The following is a 20963-nucleotide window of genomic DNA, read 5'->3' as shown; positions in this document are numbered from 1 at the left end:
TGCTCCACAGCATGTGGGATCTTCCCAGACCAGGGCTTGAACCCGTGTCTCCTGCATTGGCAGGTGGTTTCTTAACCACTGGGCCACCAGGTAAGTGCCAGGACACCTTCCTTATTTTGAGCTGAAATGTACCTGTAATTTTCACCCACTTATTCTGGTTCTTGTGCTTGGAGGAATCTAAATCCATTTCTGAGTTAACAGCCTGCAAATATTTGAAGGCATCTCTCATGCTCTCTTCTCCATGGTAACCATCTGAAATTCCTTCAGACATTTCCCATGGAATGTGATTTTGAGTCTCCACTTTGGAATTCATACAAACCTGAAGGCAGTGCTCTTAGCTCCATTTAGAGCAGAACTATGTCCCCTGTACCTCATTCTACCTGATGGACTTCTGGTGAAGCATTAGGTTTTTGGTGGCTGTACGACACTGTGCCTGCGGAGCTGGTTGCCAGTGTGCCCCTGAGCAGCCCTAGCGTCCACATTCTGCACTCCTGTGGTTATCTTCTTGGACCCAAATGCAGATCCTACTTTTGTACCCATCAATCTTTATTTTCTTATTTTTTGACTCATCTTGACATTTTGGGTTCCTAATTCTGTCAGTGACAGTATTTCCTATCCTTTTCACCTTCTGGCATCTGTACACGTGATACATGCTTGTATATCTCCATTTCCTCCTCCTTTGCCTAAAGCTCTGGCATCTTCACTATAGTGTTCTCACCCCCCAGACCCTAGCAGCATCCCGGCTGAACTCTATCCACATGGATGAGCCGTCCAGTGCCCCACTCCTCAGCCCAGTAACCTCTGCTCTCTGCAGGCACACTCTCCCGTGGTCATGCTTGGGGCTCTGTCATTACGTAACTGTTCCAGCTCCAGTCCACAACTCCAACGCCTCCAACAGCCCTGTCTACTTAAGAGGATTCCTCAGCTGCTTGGGCTCTCCAGTCTGTTGGCTCCTCTGGTCCTGCACTCTCTCAGTCCATCATGACATTCCTGCCTTTACACCTTCCCTTATGTAGCGTAGGTGCCATGGCTCATTGTCTGTGGAATTCCTGAATCCCTCCTGTGTGGCAGAACCCCAGCCTGGAGGAACCCAGGTGCACACTGTCTGTGTCAGTAGTGCATCACTTTTGGAAAAGTCACGGAAGAGGGCGTGTTGGTTCCAGTGGAAACTTATGGCCACAGTTAGACCCGCAGCATCAAAAGCAGGTCCGTCTTGCTTTTCTTTGGCCACCTCACCGTCCATCACTGCAGTCCATGTTAGACCTTCTCCACGCTCCTCAAACCGCTGACCCCACTGTACCACCTTCAGCCATCACTCTCAGCAAATGACTTGTCTCTCCCTTGAGTTTATCCTGTTTGGAGTTTGTTGAGTCTCTTGGATTCATGTCTCAAATTTGGGAAGTTTTCGGCCATTCTTCCTTCAAGTATTTTTTCTGTCTTCTCTCTCACCTCTGGCACTCCCATTATGTGTGTTGTTATATTTGACGGTGTTCCAACAGGTCTTCATTTTTCTGCATTCCTTTTTCTTTCTGTTCCTTAGTCTAAATAATCTCAATTTGCTTCCCTTAAGGTTCACTGATTCTTCCTTCTGCCAGCTCAAGTCTACTGTTGAGGCCCTCTAGTGAAATTCTCACTTTATTTTTTGGGTTTTTCAACTCCACGGTCTTTATTTTTTATAATTTCTGTCTCTTTATTGATAGTATCTATTTGGTGAGGCATCATTCTCATACTTGCCTTTAGTTCTTTAAACATGGTTTTCCTTAACTCTTTGAATATATTTGAAATAGATGACTTAAAAGTCTATTTTAGCGAGTCCAAAGTCTGTGCTTCCTCAGAGACAATTTTTATTTATTCCTTTTTTCACCCTGTATATGGACCATACTTCGTTGTTTCTTTACATGACTCATAATTTTTTTTTGAAAACTAGATTTGGGTTTTTTTTAGTGGAAGTCTAGTTGATTTACAATGTTGTGTTAATTGCTGCTGTACAGCAAAATGATTCAGTTATACATATATGAATATATTTTTTCAGATTCTTTTCCCTTATAGGTTATTACAAAATTTGACTATAGGTCCCTGTGCTCTACAGCAGGACCTTGTTTTTTATCCGTCCTGTATAGTTTGCCTCTGCGAACCCCACACTCCCACTCCACCCCTCCCCCACGGCCACCGCATGTCTGCTCTCTATGTGAAACCTAGACATTTAAAAATATTATAATGTGGCAATTCTGGAAGTCATATTCACCCCGTCCCCTGGGTTCTTGTTGTCGATGCTCTTGTTTGCTTACTGACTTCTAAGAACTATTTTGGTAAAGGTCTGTATTCTTCGTTGAGTGTGGCCACTGAAGTCTCTGCTGCGTTAGCTTAGAGGTCAGCTAATGACTGGACAGTCTGCATCCCAAACACCTCCCAGTCTTGGCTGACGGGCTCTCTACATGCGTCAGGTTCACCTTCAACACCCAGCCAGGCAGTTTACAGCTTGGCCTTGACTTTCACTTCCTGTCCATGCAGAGTCTCAAGTTCAGCCCCAGGTGAGAGCTTAGGCCCTTCCTGGTGTTTCTTGAGCCTCTGTGCAGCCCTAGGCGTGCGTGTGGCCTTCTAGGTCCCCAGTAACATGTCAGAGCTTCCAGAGCGAGCCCTGATACAACCCCTCATCCCCAGCCTTTCCTACCAAGCTGCTTGGTTAGTGTGTTGTTTGCCCTGTTTCCACTGCCTCAGGAAGCAGCAACTAGAACATTTGCCTGTAAATTTTTTTTTTAAAAAATAAATTTATTTATTTTTGGCTGCATTGGGTCTTTGTTGTGGTGTGTGGGCTTCTCATTGTGGTGGCTTCTCTTGTTGCGGAGCATGGGCTCTAGGCACGCAGGCTTCGTAGTTGTGGCTCGCGGGCTCTAGAGCGCAGGCTCAGTGGTTGTGGCACACAGGCTTGGCTGCACCGCGGCATGTGGGATCTTCCCAGACCAGGGCTCGAACCCGTGTCCCCTGCATTGGCAGGAGGATTCTTAACTGCTGCGCCACCAGGGAAGTCCCGCCTATAAATATTTTTGACAGACAATCTCCTGAAGGTCAACTTTAGCACTGGGCAGTTGGAACCTAATGAAATAAAGACAGCCTTTTGGGGGGTCTTCTAAGGAGCCACCAGACAGGTGGCCTTTTGTGAATTAGTAACTATAATTTGGGAATGAAACTTAAAGAGTTCGACCCACTCTTCCTCATCCAGCCTTGGCAGTATGTGTGGGCTTTTACTTTAAGGTTACTGCTGAGCTGGGAGCAGGGGATGACACCACAGATCTATCATTACCAAGATTCAGCCACTTTTCTTGAATATGGGCTCCCCAAGTGACTGCAAGCCTTTGGTTAATTTCCACAGTTCTGAAAAAGTCAGCTCTGACAGTATTTGCCAGCTGTGATGATCTCCTTTTCCCCGCTTTCCTGTTTCTCTGTGTGCTTTGTCAATTTTTCTTAAGAACTGGACGTTTTTAATATTGTACTGTGATAACTCTGGAAACCAGGCTCTCCTCCCTCCCCAGGCAGTGCTGTTCTTGCTTTCTGTCATTGCTGGTCTGCAGTTCTCCCATTCGTCTGGTGACTTTTCTAAAACCAGTTTTTACAGAGACTGTGTTCCTTGTCATGTGTGGTGCCTGCTATCTCTGCAGTCAGCCAGTGGCCCAACAGAGGTTTTTTTTTTCCTTTCTTCTTCTTCTTTTTTTTTTTTTTTTGGCCACACAGCTTGCAGATCTTAGTTCCCCAACCAGCGATTGAACCTGGGCCACAGCAGTGAAAAGCACCAGGTCCTAACCACTGGACCCCCAGGGAATTCCCAAAGAAGAGTTTCTTACAAGTTTATGTCTGCTTAAATTACTCAGCAGGCACTGCCTGGGAAGGCACTTCAGCCCAGAGGGGTTAAGACAACGGGCCTGCCTCTCTCCGTCAGTCCCAGAAATTTTATTTTTCTGGAAATCTTTCAGATATTCTTTTTTTCTTCTATAAATTTATTTATTTTTGGCTGCGTTGGGTCTTTGTTGCTGCGCACGGGCTTCTTCTAGCTGTGGCAAGTGGGGGCTACTCTTCGTTGCGGTGCATGGGCTTTGCATTGTGGTGGCTTCTCTTGTGGAGCATGGGCTCTAGGCACGCGGGCTTCAGTAGTTGTGGCACGTGGGCTCAGTAGTTGTGGTGCACGGGCCCAGCCGCTCCGCAGCATGTGCGGGCTTCCTGGACCAGGGCTCGAACCCGTGTCCCCTGCAGTGGCAGGTGGACTCTCAACCACTGTGCCACCAGGGAAGCCCCTTTCAGATATTCTTTTTGTCCTTGGCCGTGCTTAGGTGCAGGTGAATCTTTTATTCTGCCCGGCACTTTGTAGGCTTTCAGTCTCAAGCAGTGGATTTTTCTTTAGCTCTAGGAAATTGAGATAAATGATAGTATTTATGGATTAATTTGACATGTGTCTTTTCTGTGGTTACCTGTGTTTGGGGATATTTCCTCAGATTCACCATTAAAATTTAGTCTCTAGCCACGTCCCTTTCATTGTCCAGTCTTTAAGTGGAATGCGGTATTTTAGTGCTCACATTTTTCATTTCCAGTGACTTTCCCAACTGCTCTTTTTCCTTAAGTGCCTGCTGTTTATGAATGTCTCTAAGAACAGGATTGTAATTCCTAAGTTTCTCTCTTTGCGCTCTTTCTGTTTCCTTTTGCGTCAGCTCTTCTGCCTGCTCATTTTGGTCTTTTTTTTTGCGCTGTTGATTTTCTTCCGTGTTTGGTGCATGTTGGTTTAATGTTTATACTTGTGAAGGAAGGACCACATCGTCACTTTGACGAGTAGAGACAGTGCAGGGTTAGCCGACGCTGCCGTCCTGGGTCTGCTCCGCGGAGGAGGTCGCTGCTCTGGTGAGAGGGTTGCCTGCGGGCTCTGCCTGAGTTGGTGGCACCTGCTGGCTAACAGTCTTCCCCACAGGCTGAGGGGAGGGTGGCCAGAGCTCTGGGGGGAGCCCCGCCGTCTGTTGTGTTTTGCATCCACACTGGCCCCATGGTGTAGGCCTGTGGTCACCGCCACTCTGCTGAGTCGTTCTCCAGGGCCCCCAAGCCCCACGCGAGGCCCTCGCCAGACAGACCTTTCAGCACAGCCACCAGAGCTCAGGGCATCCCTGAGGAGGGCAGATGTTTTCTCTGCCTTGAACACTGGCCTCCAGCTGCATTTCTGAGGAAGACTCCCAGCCACAGGGGAAGATTACCCTTCACAGGCTGAAACCTGCTTTTTCTTCCCAACCCTCACTTTGTTTTTGAATTTTATTTATTGTTTATACAGCAGGTTCTTATTAGTTATCTATTTTATACATACTAGTGTATATATGTCAATCCCAGTCTCGCAATTCATCACAGCAACCCCCCCCTCCCACCACTTTCCCCCCTTGGTGTCCATACGTTTGTTCTCTACATCTGTGTCTATTTCTGTCCTGCAAACCAATTCATCTGTTACCAACCCTCACATTTTTATACTCATCAGCAAAACTTTAAGAATTATGCTCTGTTGTGGCAGCCTAGCCCACGTCCCTTTCGACCTAAATTCTAACTGGTGACATTGAAGTTAGTGAGGTTTTATCGTGTCCTCATTTTATCAAGTAGGAAAGTAGTATGTGGACTGAGTTGACTGGTTGGTCACTCTGGCAGGTTTGTCCAGCCAGCCGGTGGTTAGTGCCACACTTAACTGTGAGTTTTGGGTCACTGACTCTTTTTCTCCAACAGAGATGTCGTGTCCCTTGTGAGCCAAGTGATGCCCATTTTTGCTCCCTTCCATCTGTTTGATGCACTTGCGGTGAGTGTTTGCAGTGATTTTACCTCTGTGTACTATGTGCAGCACCATTTTGTGTGTCTAGTTTTTTTTTTTTTTTTTTTTGCGGTACGCAGGCCTCTCACTGTTGTGGCCTCTCCTGCCGTGGAGCACAGGCTCCAGACGCGCAGGCTCAGCGGCCATGGCTCACGGGCCCAGCCGCTCCGCGGCATGTGGGATCTTCCCGGACCAGGGCACGAACCTGTGTCCCCTGCATCGGCAGGCGGACTCTCAACCACTGCACCACCAGGGAAGCCCATGAACTATTTTTAAATAGAGATTTAAATGCTGTTACTTGCTGGGTTTCTGGATGAAAGCTGCTGTAGTTGTTAACGTAACTTTGAAAAATATATATATATTTATTTATTTGGTTGTGTGGGGTCTTAGTTGCAGCTCGCAGCCTCCTTAGTTGTGGCCTGTGGGCTCCTTAGTTGCGGCATAAGAACTCTTAGTTGCGGCATGCATGTGGGATCTAGTTCCATGACCAGGGGTCGAACCCAGGCCCCCTGCATTGGGAGCGCAGAGTCATATCCACTGTGCCACCAGGGAAGTCCCTTAACATAACTTGTAGAAGGCAAATGTTCTCCTTTATCTCTTATGTAAGGTGCAGTCCCTGTCTTGATATAGGGTATGTGACTGTATTCAGAGCTGTGAAATACCAGGTTGTGTTCTGACCTGATGTGATGATGACACCTGAATGACTGCAACACTGGTTTTGGTCTTCCTCTCTTCAGGGCACCTCTGGTGGAGTCCTGAGAGGTGCAGGAAAACAAAAGATGGGTGCTCTCCTGAATGCCATCGGTTATTATGTTTTTGGGTTTCCCCTTGGAGCATCTCTGATGTTTGCTGCTAATCACGGGATAATAGGTACGTGTCTGATTCCTCGGTGACTTACCTTACATCTCACCTGTCCTGTTAGGATAAACTGCTTGAGATACAAAGCAGTTGTCTGGGAAGTGACCCCTGTGGAATAGGAAAAATGATTTTCTCCCTTTGGTATATGAAAACAGTTTGTGTATTCAGTACACAAAAACACTGGAAATGTCAACTTGAAGAAAATAAACATGACCCTGCCCTCAGGATGAGACCAAGATTAAGTAATTACACAATTATTCTATTTGGGTTAAGTACTGTGAAAGCTGCGATCCCCTGTGATGGCTTGGAACAGCTCCCTGAGGTCATAATGCATTAGCTTAGTCCTGAGACGTGACTAGAATCACCTAGACGAGGTGACCATAGTTTGTTGAAAAACGATTCTTCCTCTGTTGAATGGTCTTGGCACCCTTGTCAAAAATCAGTGGACCAGAGACGTGTGGGTTTATTTCTGGACTCTGTTCTGCTTCATTGGTCTCTATGTCCAGCTCACGCCAGTACCGCACTCTTTGGATTACTGTAGCTGTGCGGTAAGTTTTTGTTTTTTAAATTTAATTTATTTTTTTATACAGTAGGTTCTTATTTTATACAAGTTTTTAAAAATTTTTATTGAAGTACAGTTGATTTACAATGTTGTGTTAATTCCTGCTGTACATATAGACATTCTTTCTCATATTCTTTTCCATTATGGTTTATCACAGGATACTGAATACAGTTCCCTGTGCTCTACAGTAGAGCCTTTTTTATCCATCCTATATATAATAGTTTGCATCTGCTAATCCTGGACTCCCAGTCCATCCCTGCCCTGCACGCCGGGAACCATGAGTCTGTTTCTGTTTCTTGATATGTTCATTTTGTTCCTTTGTGTATTTTAGATTCCTGTGCAGTAAGTTTTGAAATTAGAAAGTGAAGTATTCCAAGTTTGTTTTCCAGTTTTGTTGTTTTGCCCATTTAGGGCCCCTTCCAGTTCTGTATGACTATGAGGGTTAGCTTCTCCATTTTTGTAAAACAGGCCGTTGGAATTTTTTAGCGGGACTGCACTAAACCAGTTAGACTGCTTTGGGGAGAATACTGCCATCTTAAAAATATCAAGTCTTCCAATCCATGAATACAGAACGTCTTTCCATTTATTTGGGTCTTTAATTTCTTGCATCAGTGTTTTGTAGTTTTCATTGTACAAGTCTTTGACCTCCTTGGTTAAATTTATTCCTAGATATTTGATTCTCTTGGATGCTACTGTAAATGGAATTATTTTCTTAATTTCCTTTTCAGATTGTTCTTTGCTGGTGTATTGAAACAGCTGATTTTTGTGTGTTGATCTTATAAGTTTGAGTTGATCTTATAAGAATTCATTGATTAGCACTAGTATTTGTGTGTTATGAATTCTTTAGAATTCTCTATATACAGGGTCACATCATATATAAATATAAATAGTTTTACTCCTTTTCCAATTGTAATGCCTTTTAGTTCTTCTTCTTGCCTTATTCTACAATAGGGTTTTAACATTTTTCTATATTCTCCTGCAGTACTTTTATTATTTATTTTTTTAAATTAGTTTTTATTGGAGTATATTTGATTTACAATGTTGTGTTGGTTTCAGGTGTACAGCAAAGTGAATCAGTTATACATATACATATATCCACTACTCCCATATACATCATTACAGAGCAGTTTTATTTTTAATTAAAAAATAATGTAAAGCTACAGTTTACAGGATGTAAGATAATTTTCATGAAGGGCTTTTGCAGAAATACACTGTTTATGTAAATTATGCTGCTCAAATTTATGACACCAGATGCGATCTCCTGTTAGCTCCGTTTTACCCTTGGAGAAACTGAAGTCTGAACAGGTGAAGTAATGTGTCCCACAGACAGTAGGTGACGAGACAGGATTTGAACCCAGATGCCCCCAGAGCGTTTCTTTTACTGCGATGCATGTCTCTCTGAGGGTTATGATCCCCTCATTCATCCTGAAGAGTCACTGAGCACCTGTATGTGTTGGCCCTGGGTGGTGCTGGAATCTGGGGAATGTGAAGATAAACAGGCTGGATCCCCATTTGTTGTGAGCTCACCCCAGGCTCTTGGGTTTTATTCCTCTCTGTCCTTTGGCACCCTTTCCATATTACACTCTTGGGATGTAGGCCTTGCCCAAGGTTCCTCTTGCTGACCTGTCCCCACTCTCCTCCCTGGAAGGCCCAGGGCTCTCAGCTGTCATCTCGGGCCTGACTTGGAGCCTGAGCTCCTGGCTGCCCAGGTGTTCCTTGTCGGTCACACCATCGCCTCTGGTTTCTGGCCCCTTCCTGGTTCAGTCCCCTGGTCAAGAGCCTGGCCCCAGTCACGCTACCAAGTCTCACCAGCTCCGACTCTGTAATCTCTCTGTTCTTGCAGAAAGTGGGGTTTATCACACTTGCAGGGGAGAGGAGTTGAGAGCGTGTGATGGCTGTGCATTTATCTGAGCGTTCATCATCCAGCAAACTCTGCACCCACTCAGGTGCTCTTTGTTATGCTAATTAAGGGGTCCCACTCAGCATCTGGTTTCCTGTTGTTGGGGGTCAGTGAGGGGACGTATTTGAGGCAGATTCTGTTGTCCAGACACCTTGTTTTTTCCTCAGGGAAATTCTTCCCTCCTGGGTTTCATCTCAAGATAGGACCAGTGGACCTCTGTCTGCAGAGAATAAATGCACTGTTGCCAGAAGACTCGGGAGCCAACTCTGAATTCCACCTGCCTGGTGGTCTACGGCCTGGAGGCCATCTGTGTTCTTATAAAATGGGTGCTCCTCTGACACCCTCAGCTTTTTAAAAAATATATATATATATTTATTTGGTTGCACCGTGTCTTCTTGGCGGCATGCAGGCTCTTTAGTTGTGGCATGTGGGATCTAGTTCCCCGACCAGGGATTGAACCCGGGCCCCTACATTGGGAGCGTGGAGTCTTAATCCCTGGACCACCAGGGAAGTCCCACTCTCAGCTTTTATGTTCAAATACTGGACGAACATTTTGGAAATGTTAGCCTCTGCTCAGTATAGTTTTTATCATTTTCCTTGTAAAGCTTTTGCTCATTTCTTGTTAAGGTTATCCCCATTTTATCCTTTTGTGGCCATGGTAGACAAGGCCTTCCCTTCCATCCTGTAATCTAAGTGGTGGTTGCTGGTATATTTGAGGGCTGTTAATTACTGTCTGTGAATTTTGTAGCTTGTTAAAATGCTGAATTCCTCTTATTTGAGTAGTATTCAGTTGATTCTCACGGGTTTTCCAGGTATACAGTCATATCATGTACAAATAGCTTTATCAGATGTTACACCACTGATGTCTTTTTTCCTGCCTAAAGCCTCTAGTAGAATAATAAATTGTTGTGGTAATAGTGGAAATGCTTGTCTTGTTCAGGACTTCAGAGATTGTGCTTCTGATGTTTCTCTACTAAATAGCATGCTGGATTGGGGGCTGACATACCTAAATACACACAATGTAAACACACGTACATTAACAAACGTGTGCATGTCTTCTTAAATCACATTCAGGAAGTATCCATGGAGTCTGCTTTACTGAAAGTTCCCAACAAAAATGGTTGAGAGTTTTGTCAAATGTAATTGCATGTCATGTAAACAGAAGTAGTTCTACTCCTTCCTTTCTAGTGTTTTTGCCTTTTTCTTGTTCTGGCAAGAACTGCTACAATAGGATTTTGACCTTTTTTCTATATTCTCCTGTAGTACTTTTTTATTTTTTAACATCTTTATTAGAGTATAATTGCTTTACAATGGTGTGTCAGTTTCAGCTTTATAACAAAGTGAATCAGTTGTACATATACGTATGTCCCCATATGTCTTCCCTCTTGCGTCTCCCTCCCTCCCACCCTCTCTATCCCACTCCTCTAGGTGGTCACAAAGCACTGAGCTGATCTCCCTGTGCTATGCAGCTGCTTCCCACTAGCTACCTGTTTTACATTTGGTACTGTATATATGTCCATGCCATTCTCTCACTTTGTCCCAGCTTACCCTTCCCCCTCCCCGTATCCTCAAGTCCATTCTCTAGTAGGTCTGCATTTTTATTCCCGTCTTGACCCTAGGTTCTTCTGAACATTTTCTTTTTTTTAGATTCCATATATATGTGTTAGCATACGGTATTTGTTTTTCTCTTTCTGACTTACTTCACTCTGTATGAGTCTCTAGGTCCATCCACCTCACTACAAATAACTCAGTTTCATTCCTTTCTATGGCTGAGTAATATTCCATTGTATATATGTGCCACATCTTCTTTATCCATTCATCTGTTGATGGACACTTAGGTTGCTTCCATGTCCTGGCTATTGTAAATAGAGCTGCAATGAACATTTTGGTACGTGACTCTTTTTTGAATTATGGTCTTCTCAGGGTATATGCCCAGTAGTGGGATTGGTGGGTCGTAGTTGCTCCGTGGCATGTGGGATCTTCCTGGACCAGGGCTTGAACTTGTGTCCCCTGCATTGGCAGGTGGATTCTTTAACCATTGTGCCACCAGGGAAGTCCTAAATTTTTATTTCTTAATTTAAAATTTTTTACCTGAGGTATAGTTGATGTATAATATTATATGTTACAGGTGTACAATACAGTGATTCACAATTTTTAAAGGTTATACTCCATTTATAGTTATTATAAAATATTTGCTATATTGCCTGTGTTGTACAATATATCCTTGAGGCTTATTTTATACATAATAGTCTGTGCCTCTCAATCGTCTACCTCCATCTTGCCCCTCCCTGCTTCTCCCCCCACTGGTACACTAGTTTGTTCCCTGTATCTGTGAGTCTGCTTCTTTTTTGTTATATTCACTAGTTCATTGTATTTTTTTAGATTCCACATATAAGTGAGATCATACAGTATTTGTCTTTCTCTGACATTCCGCTTAGCATAATGCCCTTCAAGTCTATCCATGTTGCTGCAGATGGAAAAATTTCATTTTTTATGGCTGATCTCCAGTGGAATACTTATCTACCATAAGCTTCTTTATCCATTCATCTGTTGATAAACAGGTGCTTCCATATCTTGGCAATTGTAAATAATGCTGCTATGAACATTGGGGTGCATGTATCTTATCGAAATAATGTTTTTGTTTTTTTTGAATATATACCCAGGAGTGGAATTGCTGGATCATATGATAGTTCTATTTTTAGTTTTCTGAGGAACCTCCATACTGTTCTCCATAGTGGCTGCACCGATTTACATGCCCACCAACAGTGCACGAGGGTCCCTTTTCTCCACATCCTTGCCAACACTTGTTATTTGTCTTCTTTTTGATGATGGCCATTCTGACAGGTGTGAGATGACATCTCGTTCTGGTTTTGACTTCTATTTCACTGATGATTAGTGATATTGAGAATATTTTCATGTGCCTATTGGCCACCTGCATGTCCTCTTTGGAATAATTTCTATTCAGTTCTGCCCATTTTTTAATTGGGTTTTTTTTTTGATGTTGAGTTGTATGAGCCATTTATATACATTGGATGCTAACCCTGTATTGATCATATATCATTTACAAACACTTTCTCCCATTCAGTAGGTTTTCTTCACATTTTGTTGATGTGCAAAAGATTTTCCTTTGCTGTGCAAAAGATTTTACATTTTATCAGGCATCATTTGTTTATTTTTGCTTTTATTTCCTTTGTTTTAGGAGATGGATCAAAAAGAATTGCTAGGATTTATGTCAAACAGTGTTCTGCCTATGTTTTCCTCTAGGAGTTTCATGATATCTGGTCTTACATTTAGGTCTTCAATCCATTTTGAGTTTATTTTCGTATATGATGTTAGAGAATGTTCTAATTTCATCATTTTACATGTAGCTGTCCAGTTCTCCCAGCACCATTTATTGAAGAGACTGTCTCTTCTCTGTTGTATATTCTTGCCTCTTTGTCGTAGATTAATTGACAGTGTGTGGGTTTACTTCTGGGCTCTGTGTTCTCTTCCACTGATCTGTGTCTGTTTTTGTGCTAGTACGGTACTGTTTTGATTACTGTAGCTTTCTAGTATAGTTTGAAGCCAGGGAATGTGATTCCTCCAGCTCTGTTCTTCTTTCTCAAGATTGTTTTGGCTATTCTTTTGTGTTTTTCCATGCATATTTTAAAGTTATTGGTTCTAGTTCTGGGAAAAATACCATTGGTATTTTGACAGGGATTGCATTGAATCTATAGATTGTGTTGGGTAAGATGGTCATTTAACAATATTAATTATTCCAATCCAAGAACACAGTATATCTTTCCATCTGTCTGTGTTGCCTTCAGTTTCTTTCATCAGTGTCTTATAGTTTTCCGAGTACAGGTCTTTTACCTGTAGGTTTATTCCTAGGTATCTTATTCTTTCTGGTGCAATGGTAAATGGGATTGTTGCCTTAATTTCTCTTGCTGATAGTTCGTTGTTAGTATATAGAAGTGCAATACAATTGTTAGTATAAAGAAACAATCCCATTAATACTTTTAATTAAAAATTAAGTTTTTAGTGCCTGTTGAGATGATCCTATAAATTTTCTCCTTAGATCTCTTACGGTGATAAATGATATTATTTGATTTCTTCATGTTGAACAATCCTGATTATTATGTGCTACTCTTTTAGTGAGCTGCTGGATTCTACTAATATTGTATTTAAGAATTTTGCAATGGTAGTTATAAGACTGGTCAGTAGTTTCATTTCTTTGTGTAATCTTTGTAAAGTTATGACATTAACAGTATTAATATATACTTACTACATAAGGAAAATTAAAAATGTTCCCTTTTTGTATTCCCTGGAACAATTTACATAGTGTAGGAATATTATTATTATAAAGGTTTGGTTAAATTATATGAAACTGTCATGTCAGGCATTTTGGAGGAGTTTGTTACAGCTTTCACAATTTCTTCTCTGAAATCAGTTTGCTTAGACTTTATCTTTTTGGAGGGGGGTCAACTTTGGCAAATTATACATATTTTCAGAAATCTACCCATTTTATGACTCTAACTGTATAGAATTGTGCAAAACAATCTGTCATGTGCTTTTGGGGTAAGTTGTTGTGTGTTCTGCATCTATATCCACATCTGCAATTGCTATGGATTTCCTTAGTAACGATGAGCTGTGTTTTCTGCAGAAAATAGTCTGATTCGAGGACTGACCCAATGCTGTAGTATGTATTCAAGTAGATCCTTTTGTTCTGTGTCAACCAGTACATTTTTACCGTGTAAACAATTTTGAATCTGTCCCCATTGCTCTGTGAAATTTTAATCCTGCAGCTGTCGTGAGAGCCTTCTGTGTCCACACAAACAGAGGTGCTTAATTTCTTATCCTGACTTTTTGGAAGTGTTGTCATGTGATGGCTTAATGAGTAACTGTCCTCAATGTCATGTCTCTTTTGATGACCAGTTCAGGCTGGGAGCCTGTGGGGTATTTGATCAGTGTCAAGCAGGATTTCGCCCTTCTCTGTTTGGGACACAGAACTGCCAAGTATTTATTACGGTCTCATCCCTACCAAGCACCGTGTTGACACCAGGGAAATACCGCTTAACCAAAGAGCCAGAGCCTCTGCCTTCTGAGCTGCTGGGGTTTCACAATTCAGCTTTGCTTTAAAAAAAAGCAAAAAACCTAAAAACCTCTCCTCTACTAGACACTGAGCTCTTTAGAATAAGAACACATCAGATCTCGCTTTTTGTCCATAAAAGTGCTTCTCGCTATTGGACTTATTTAGCAGGTGCTCAGATTTGTTAAATAACACTTTTAAACTATTAATTATACATTAACAACATGGAAATCTTGTGAAAATACATAAAAAATATAATGATGAAAATTAAAATTACCTCTAGTTCACTCCTCAAATATTTCCCTGAGGTATTTCAATGTATTTTATTACAGCCTTTTAAAATTATTTTTCTCCCAGTATTTTTTGTTATTCACAGAAGTGGGGTTATACTGAATATGTAATTTCCCCCGGTCCCATGTTAAAGACATGGCTTTTAGTAATTCTCTAGTATTTCCTTGTATCGTTTATTTAATGCTTCCCTAATAGTGGACATTTAAATTGCCCCCCTTTTATCTTTTAATTGAAGTATTGCTGATTTACAATGTTGTGTTAATTTCTGCTGTAGAGCAAAGTGACTCAGTTATATGCATATACATACATTCCTTTTTATGTTCTTTTCCATTATGGTTTATTCTAGGATATTGAATATAGTTCCCTGTGCTATACAGTAGGACCTTGTTTATCCATTCTGTGTGTAATACTTTGCACCTACTAACCCCAAACTCCCAATCCATCCCTCCCCCACCTGCCCCCCCACCTTGGCAACCACAAGTCTGTTCTCTGTGTCTATGAGTCTGTTTCTATTTTGTAGATGAGTTCATTTGTGTCATATTTTAGATTCCACATATGGGTGATGTCATATAGTATTTGTCTTTCTCTTTCTGACTGACTTCACTTAGTATGATAATCTCTAGGTCCATCCATGTAGCTGCAAATGGCATTATTTCATTCTTTCTTATGGCTGAGTAGTATTCCATTGTGTATATGTACCACACCTTTATCCGTTCCTCTGTTGATGGACATTTAGGTGGTTTCCATGTTTTGGCTGTTGTGAATAGTGCTGCTATGAACATTGGGGTGCATGTATCTTTCTGAATTATAGTTTTCTCTGGGTATATGCCCAGGAGTGGGATTGCATGTAGCAACTCTGTTTTTAGTTTTTTGAGGAATCTCCTTACTGTTTTCCATAGTAGCTGCACCAACTTACATTCCCACAAACAGCGTAGGAGGGTTCCTTTTCTCCACACCCTCGCCAGCATTTATTTGTAGACGTTTTAATGATGGCCGTTCTGACCAGTGTGAGGTGGTACCTCATTGTAGTTTTGATTAGCAATTCTCTAATAAGTAGCGATGCTGTAAGTCGCTCCTCTTTTAAATAACACTGTGACGAGCATCCCGGGTATATGAATTATTAACGACACTCCTGAGTCTCTCCTTAGGATGGGTTCCTAGGAATGGAATCAGTCCATCAAAGGGTATAAACTGTCCATCCATCTGCTTCTCAACTCGAGAGGTCATTCCAGTGAAATGGCCGGGAGTCCACGGGAGGCCCAGCCTCAGTGACCTCTTGCCAACGTGGGGCCCCAGACATGTGAACAGGTTAGCAGACTAATTCCCAGTTTATACTGGGTTCCAACTCAAGCCTAGACAGCTGGCTTTGTAGTGCAGTTACTCATATGTGAATGGGTATTTTATATCCACTTTGTTGCGCAGTGATGTTTAAGTGATTTAAATAGTTTCTCCTCATAAGGAGATAGGCACTGTTTATAATGTTTCTCAGTCATCTCTTGTACACGGCAATTGGAGAGATGGTTCTCAAAGTGGGCTTCTAGAAACATCAGTCTCACAGGTACATGCACACACCCATCTAAAGCCTTCCAGCGGGTTCCCACTAGAGTTGGAATCAAACCTGGTCAGTGGTAAGCTTGAGTCTGATCCTGGTCCATAATTATCTAAGATTTTAGTGTAAGCTGCAGGTTACGCTATGGATACAGTAGTTATGGGAGAATGTTAATGATGCCAGGAGGGGGACTGCAGAAAATCTGAACGGGATACTTGTTTCCCACCCACAGGTCTCTGGTCCGGATTGACGGCCTGTGTCTTCTTTCAAACCCTCTTCTACTTGGTGTACATCTGGAGGATAAACTGGAACAGAGCGGCAGAGCAGGTAACAGAGGGCGGGGTCCTCTTAGAGATGGGGCCCTGTTGATCCCAGGGCAGGTAAGGAACCTTTCATGGTGAAAATGGTAAGAAATCCATTGGCAGCATGACGCACTTTGTTTAGTGAAATGCATCCAACGTGAGAGTTGGGGGCCAAAGGAAATCCTGTGTCAGCACGTTTTCCGCTTAATGTGGAGTTAATTTAGTATCTACCAAGCAGGGCTCAGCCAGAAAGAAAGAGAATTAGCTTAGAAACTATTTTGCTGTTTTGGCGTGGTAGTCTTAGAAAAGCAGTAGTGTTTCCTGATCTGTTGTCTAGTTTTAGGCGTCTTCAAAAGGATCTTTTGGTCCATGGTTTCCTAAGAAATGCAAATTGCTAAGTGCCTGTGATCAGGGAAGTTCTTGGGGCAGAACCTGTCCTGCAGGTTGAGGAGGGGATCCTGACCCTCTGGGCGTCTCTGTGTTGAAGTGTGAGCCCCGCTGACTGTGTCCGGGTGTGAGAGGAGATGGGTGGGAGGTCGGCGAGGGGAGGTGTCCTGGACAAAGCCTCGAGGAGGGGCTGAGGCGTGCCGACCGCCACAGTCTGCGTCTTGGCCACCCTGGAGGATTCGCAGCCCTTCTGCCTTTCATTATGCTGACGTATCATGTCCTTCCTCCCTTCAGTGTGATCGCTGGAGGGAATGAAGTGTACAGGTCGGTAAGTTGGACCGTAAACTACCCCTTAGGTGACTGTACCGTTTATCTTTAGACTTTGTTCCTTTTATCGGGATTTAGGAACAGTAAAGGGCACAGTGCAAAAAACACGTTAAGTTTGCAACTGTGGCAGCAAGTGGCTTTTTATGCTATGTTTGTGAGCTGATATTGGGGTGAAGAATATGGTTTCCAGTGTGGCGCTCTACTGTCGCTGGCTTTTTCAGGACCAGGCAAGACTGCGCACGGTGCTGTCACCTGTAGCGTAGTTTCCGAGGGAGCCTAACCGCAGTTTAACAGCAGTGACTGGCCTCACTTGACTGCACCTGCTTTACCTCTGTGATGCTTTGTTCAGGCACAGGTTCGGGCCGGGCTGAGAGGGACGAAGGAGGCCGTGCCCACCGCGACAGGTAAGTTTACGGGGCCCGTTCTCCAGGGTCCTGATTCCCGGTTCTCACGCCCATGAGCTTCTGCTCCCTCGCGCAGTGAGCTCGTCTCTGCCCCTAACTGGGAGGCCAGCTCTGTGTTCCCTTCTGGAACGTGCTTAATAACCCCACATGTAACAAACCATTTGCAACGTAGGCCCATGTCACCTTCAGGAATGCCCTTTACTCAGACTAGCACGTAAGGAAATATCTCACTGTTCTCTGCAAACAGATCTGTCCATCCTAGACAAAGAGGTAGCCGATGGGGTGATCCTACCTGACGTCATCCGACCTGAGAGCCAGACCATGCAGCTGGTGGAGAACAGCTCGTGTGGGGTGGCCACCATCGGGGAGGTCTTGACAGGGGCCCAGCTGATTCTGTATCGCGGGGCGGCTGTAGTTTTAGCTTTTGCTGTCCTGGTAGCAGGAATTTTAATAAGGGTTTTCACTGACCGTGGCTGAAACAGAATCACCCCAGCCCACAAACTAGCAGCGACAACGACATGCCACACAGGAAGCATGGGAAGTGACCCTGGTCACCAGGACAGTGGTTTCGCTCTCAACTAAGTGTGGAGAGGATACCAGTGATGTGTACTTAGTTATTCTGAGAGTTTGCATGATCTTACTGCTTACTGAAGATTAAGAAAAGAGTTATAATTTTAAGTGAACTTTTCTCCCAACCGTTAACTCTATCATGGTTTTTAAATCTGCAAGTTTGGTTTTCCCGGCTTGAAGTGTTCTTTATGCTGTCAGTATCTTTTGTCTTCCAGGAAAGCAGGTCCTCTAACATTAACCACTGGTCACGTTGTCTTTTTGTTTCTCTGTTACGTGTTCAGTCTTGTTGGTGAGTTTGTATGAAGTGCCGTCTAGTCCAGTCCCAGGCAGTGCCATGTAAGCTTTTTATTTTTTGCGGTACGCGGGCCTCTCACTGTTGTGGCCTCTCCCGTTGCGGAGCACAGGCTCTGGACGTGCAGCCCCAGCGGCCATGGCTCACGGGCCCAGCCGCTCCACGGCATGTGGGATCTTCCCGAACCGGGGCACGAACTCATGTCCCCTGCATCGGCAGGCGGACTCTCAACCACTGCGCCACCAGGGAAGCCCCCGTGTAAGATTTTATAAAATAAACACTTTAAAATGCGAGCTCGTACTATTTCTACCTATATGATAACTTGTAGCTTACTGCCTTTTAAATTTTCGTTAAACTTTTGTATTAATTAAAAAAGAAATCTGTGTTCTCTCCTGCAGCTCAGCCCCCAGATGCCAGCAGGTGTGGCTGCACCTCTCGATGGAGAGTTTTAGAGCCTTTTATAGGGAATTGGACCAACCCAAATAGGAAATCCTAAAAGGAATGACTGACATTGGGCTTCCCCAACACAAAGCCCACTCGATGACCTGGAGAGCAGTGTTCCCCTGGGCCATCTCCCCCCACCCCTGCCCTGGGGAGGCAAGCAGGCAGAGCTGGTACAGACCAGAGGAGACAGCGGCTGCAAGGTTCAGGGAGAGCACCAAATATTGTCACCATGCTACAGAACAGGATGCTGTGGGATAAAACACCCAGGAAAGTTTTGAGGTGAAATTCATATAAAATTAACCTTTTAAAGTGTATAATTCAGTAGCATTTAGTACATTTAGTAATTTTTGGTTTTTCTAAAATTATTATACCATCTTGGTGTGGAGTGTCTCACTGTCATTTTAGTTTGCAGTTCTAATGCACATTACTAATGACATCATCATTGCATAGGTTTACTGGCCATCTGTGTATCTTTTTTGGAGAAATGTGCCCATGTTTACATTGAGTTGTTTGTTGCAAGAGTTTGTAATACACTCTGGATGCTGGGTCCTTATCAGATGGGTGGTTTGCAGTATTCTCCACCCCCAATTCTGTAGCCCATCTTTTCACTTTCTCAATAGTGTCTGCTCTATGAACAAAGAGTTTTTAATGTTGATGAAGCCCAATTTATCTGTCTTTTCTGTTGCTTTCATTTTTGTGGTCATATCTAAAAATCCACTGCCACACTGTCAGAAAAAAAATTAAGACTCTTTCCAGTGTGACTTGTTAAGGAGCTTGGAAGTCATCACCCTGTCCTCAAAAAAAGAGCAGCATGAGTCATTTCTATTCTGCCACCAAACGGGGGGGCTTTTCACGCCAACAACCAATTCTCCAAATCTTCCAACACCAGCAGGATGTGCAGTGATTCCGTTCAACTGTGACACTAACCATGTGTCAGACCCCATGGGTTAAGGGCTCAGTCCCATGAGACTGCCACCCATACTTTTGACTGACTGACAGTCTATAAACTGGGGTTCTTGTGACCCTCTCCTTGTTCAGTAGTTTGCTAGAAGAGCTTACCAGGGACTCAGGACAACACTTCCCATAGGATTAGTTGTTTGTTATAAAGGATACAACTAGGAAGAGCCACATGGAAGAGATGCACAGGGTCAAGTACAGGGGTGATGGTGCTCAGGTGGTCTTTCTGATGACCAGCCGCCCTCCTGAAGCTACGTAGGTGCCCCCCCCCCATGAGTCACGTTATTAGCATTAAACCCTAAACCTGAAACTTCTCTACAAAATAGTCTGTTTTTAAAATGGGCACACGATCTGCATTGACATTTCTCCAAAGATGATGTACAAATTGCCAATAAACACATGGAAAGATGCTTAACATCTTAGCCATTAGACAAATGCAAAGGAAAACTCCAAGGAGATACCACTGCACATGCGCTAAGTGGCTGTAATAAACACAGATACAAGCACTGGCGTAGATGCGGAGAATCTGCAACCCTCATACATTACCGGGAGGAATGTCAGATGGTGCTGCCACACAATTTCACAGTTCCAGAAAAAGTGAAACACAGGGTTACCACCTGACTCAGCAGCTGTACTCCTGGGTATATACCCAAAGAACTGAAAACATGTCCACATAGAAACTTCTACATGAATGTTCCTAGCAGCATTATTCAAGACAGCCAAAAACTGTTTAATGAAATTATAATATTCAAAATGCCCAGTTTTCAATTCAAAATTTACTGTGCACGCAAAGAATCAAGAATGTATGGCCACTTACCAGGAAGAAAAGATTAATAGACGCTATCCCCGAATGAATATGCCCAGACGGAGACAAAGAAGTAAAGGAACTAGGAGCACGATCTCAACAAAGAGAGAAAGTACAGGAACCAAACAGAAATCCTGGAGCTGAATAACACGAAACCCGAAGTGAAAATGTCACTGCAGGGGTTCTGCGGCAGACTGGGGCAGGCAGAAGAAAGCTGGGGAATTTGAAGGAAGGACTGATCTGACACCAACTGGGTGTTTACAACTCGGGTCAAGTCTGCCACTAATTAACTGGAGTTGACATCAGGTCCCACAAGTTAAAGAACCGCATCTCCAAAAAGACTGCCCTTCAGATGCCAGCCGCGAGTGGGGTCCCCAGGCCAGCCACAAATAGCCAATAAGCACAAGAAAAGATGCGCCACATCAT

The 20963-nt window shown here is 43.4% G+C and overlaps 1 protein-coding gene across 1 annotated transcript in view; it reads left to right on the top strand.

Annotated features, from left to right (window-relative positions):
• Positions 1 to 18388, top strand: part of SLC47A1 (solute carrier family 47 member 1) — a gene marked incomplete at its 5' end in the record, with an annotated part of 49760 nt that extends 31372 nt beyond the window's left edge. The window contains 5 exons of the mRNA XM_082861638.1: positions 5740 to 5809; positions 6559 to 6691; positions 16282 to 16376; positions 17415 to 17469; positions 17717 to 18388. Coding sequence (XP_082717764.1) covers positions 5740 to 5809; positions 6559 to 6691; positions 16282 to 16376; positions 17415 to 17469; positions 17717 to 17946 — 583 coding nt within the window. The 3' untranslated portion in view covers positions 17947 to 18388. The remainder of the gene's footprint in view (positions 1 to 5739; positions 5810 to 6558; positions 6692 to 16281; positions 16377 to 17414; positions 17470 to 17716) is intronic.
• Between the last annotated feature and the right edge of the window lie 2575 nt (positions 18389 to 20963).

The sequence above is a fragment of the Leucopleurus acutus genome, assembly GCF_964270905.1.
Source record: "Leucopleurus acutus genome assembly, chromosome: 19".
Classification (NCBI taxonomy): Eukaryota; Metazoa; Chordata; class Mammalia; order Artiodactyla; family Delphinidae; genus Leucopleurus; species Leucopleurus acutus.
This window is presented reverse-complemented; position numbering and strand designations above follow the sequence as displayed.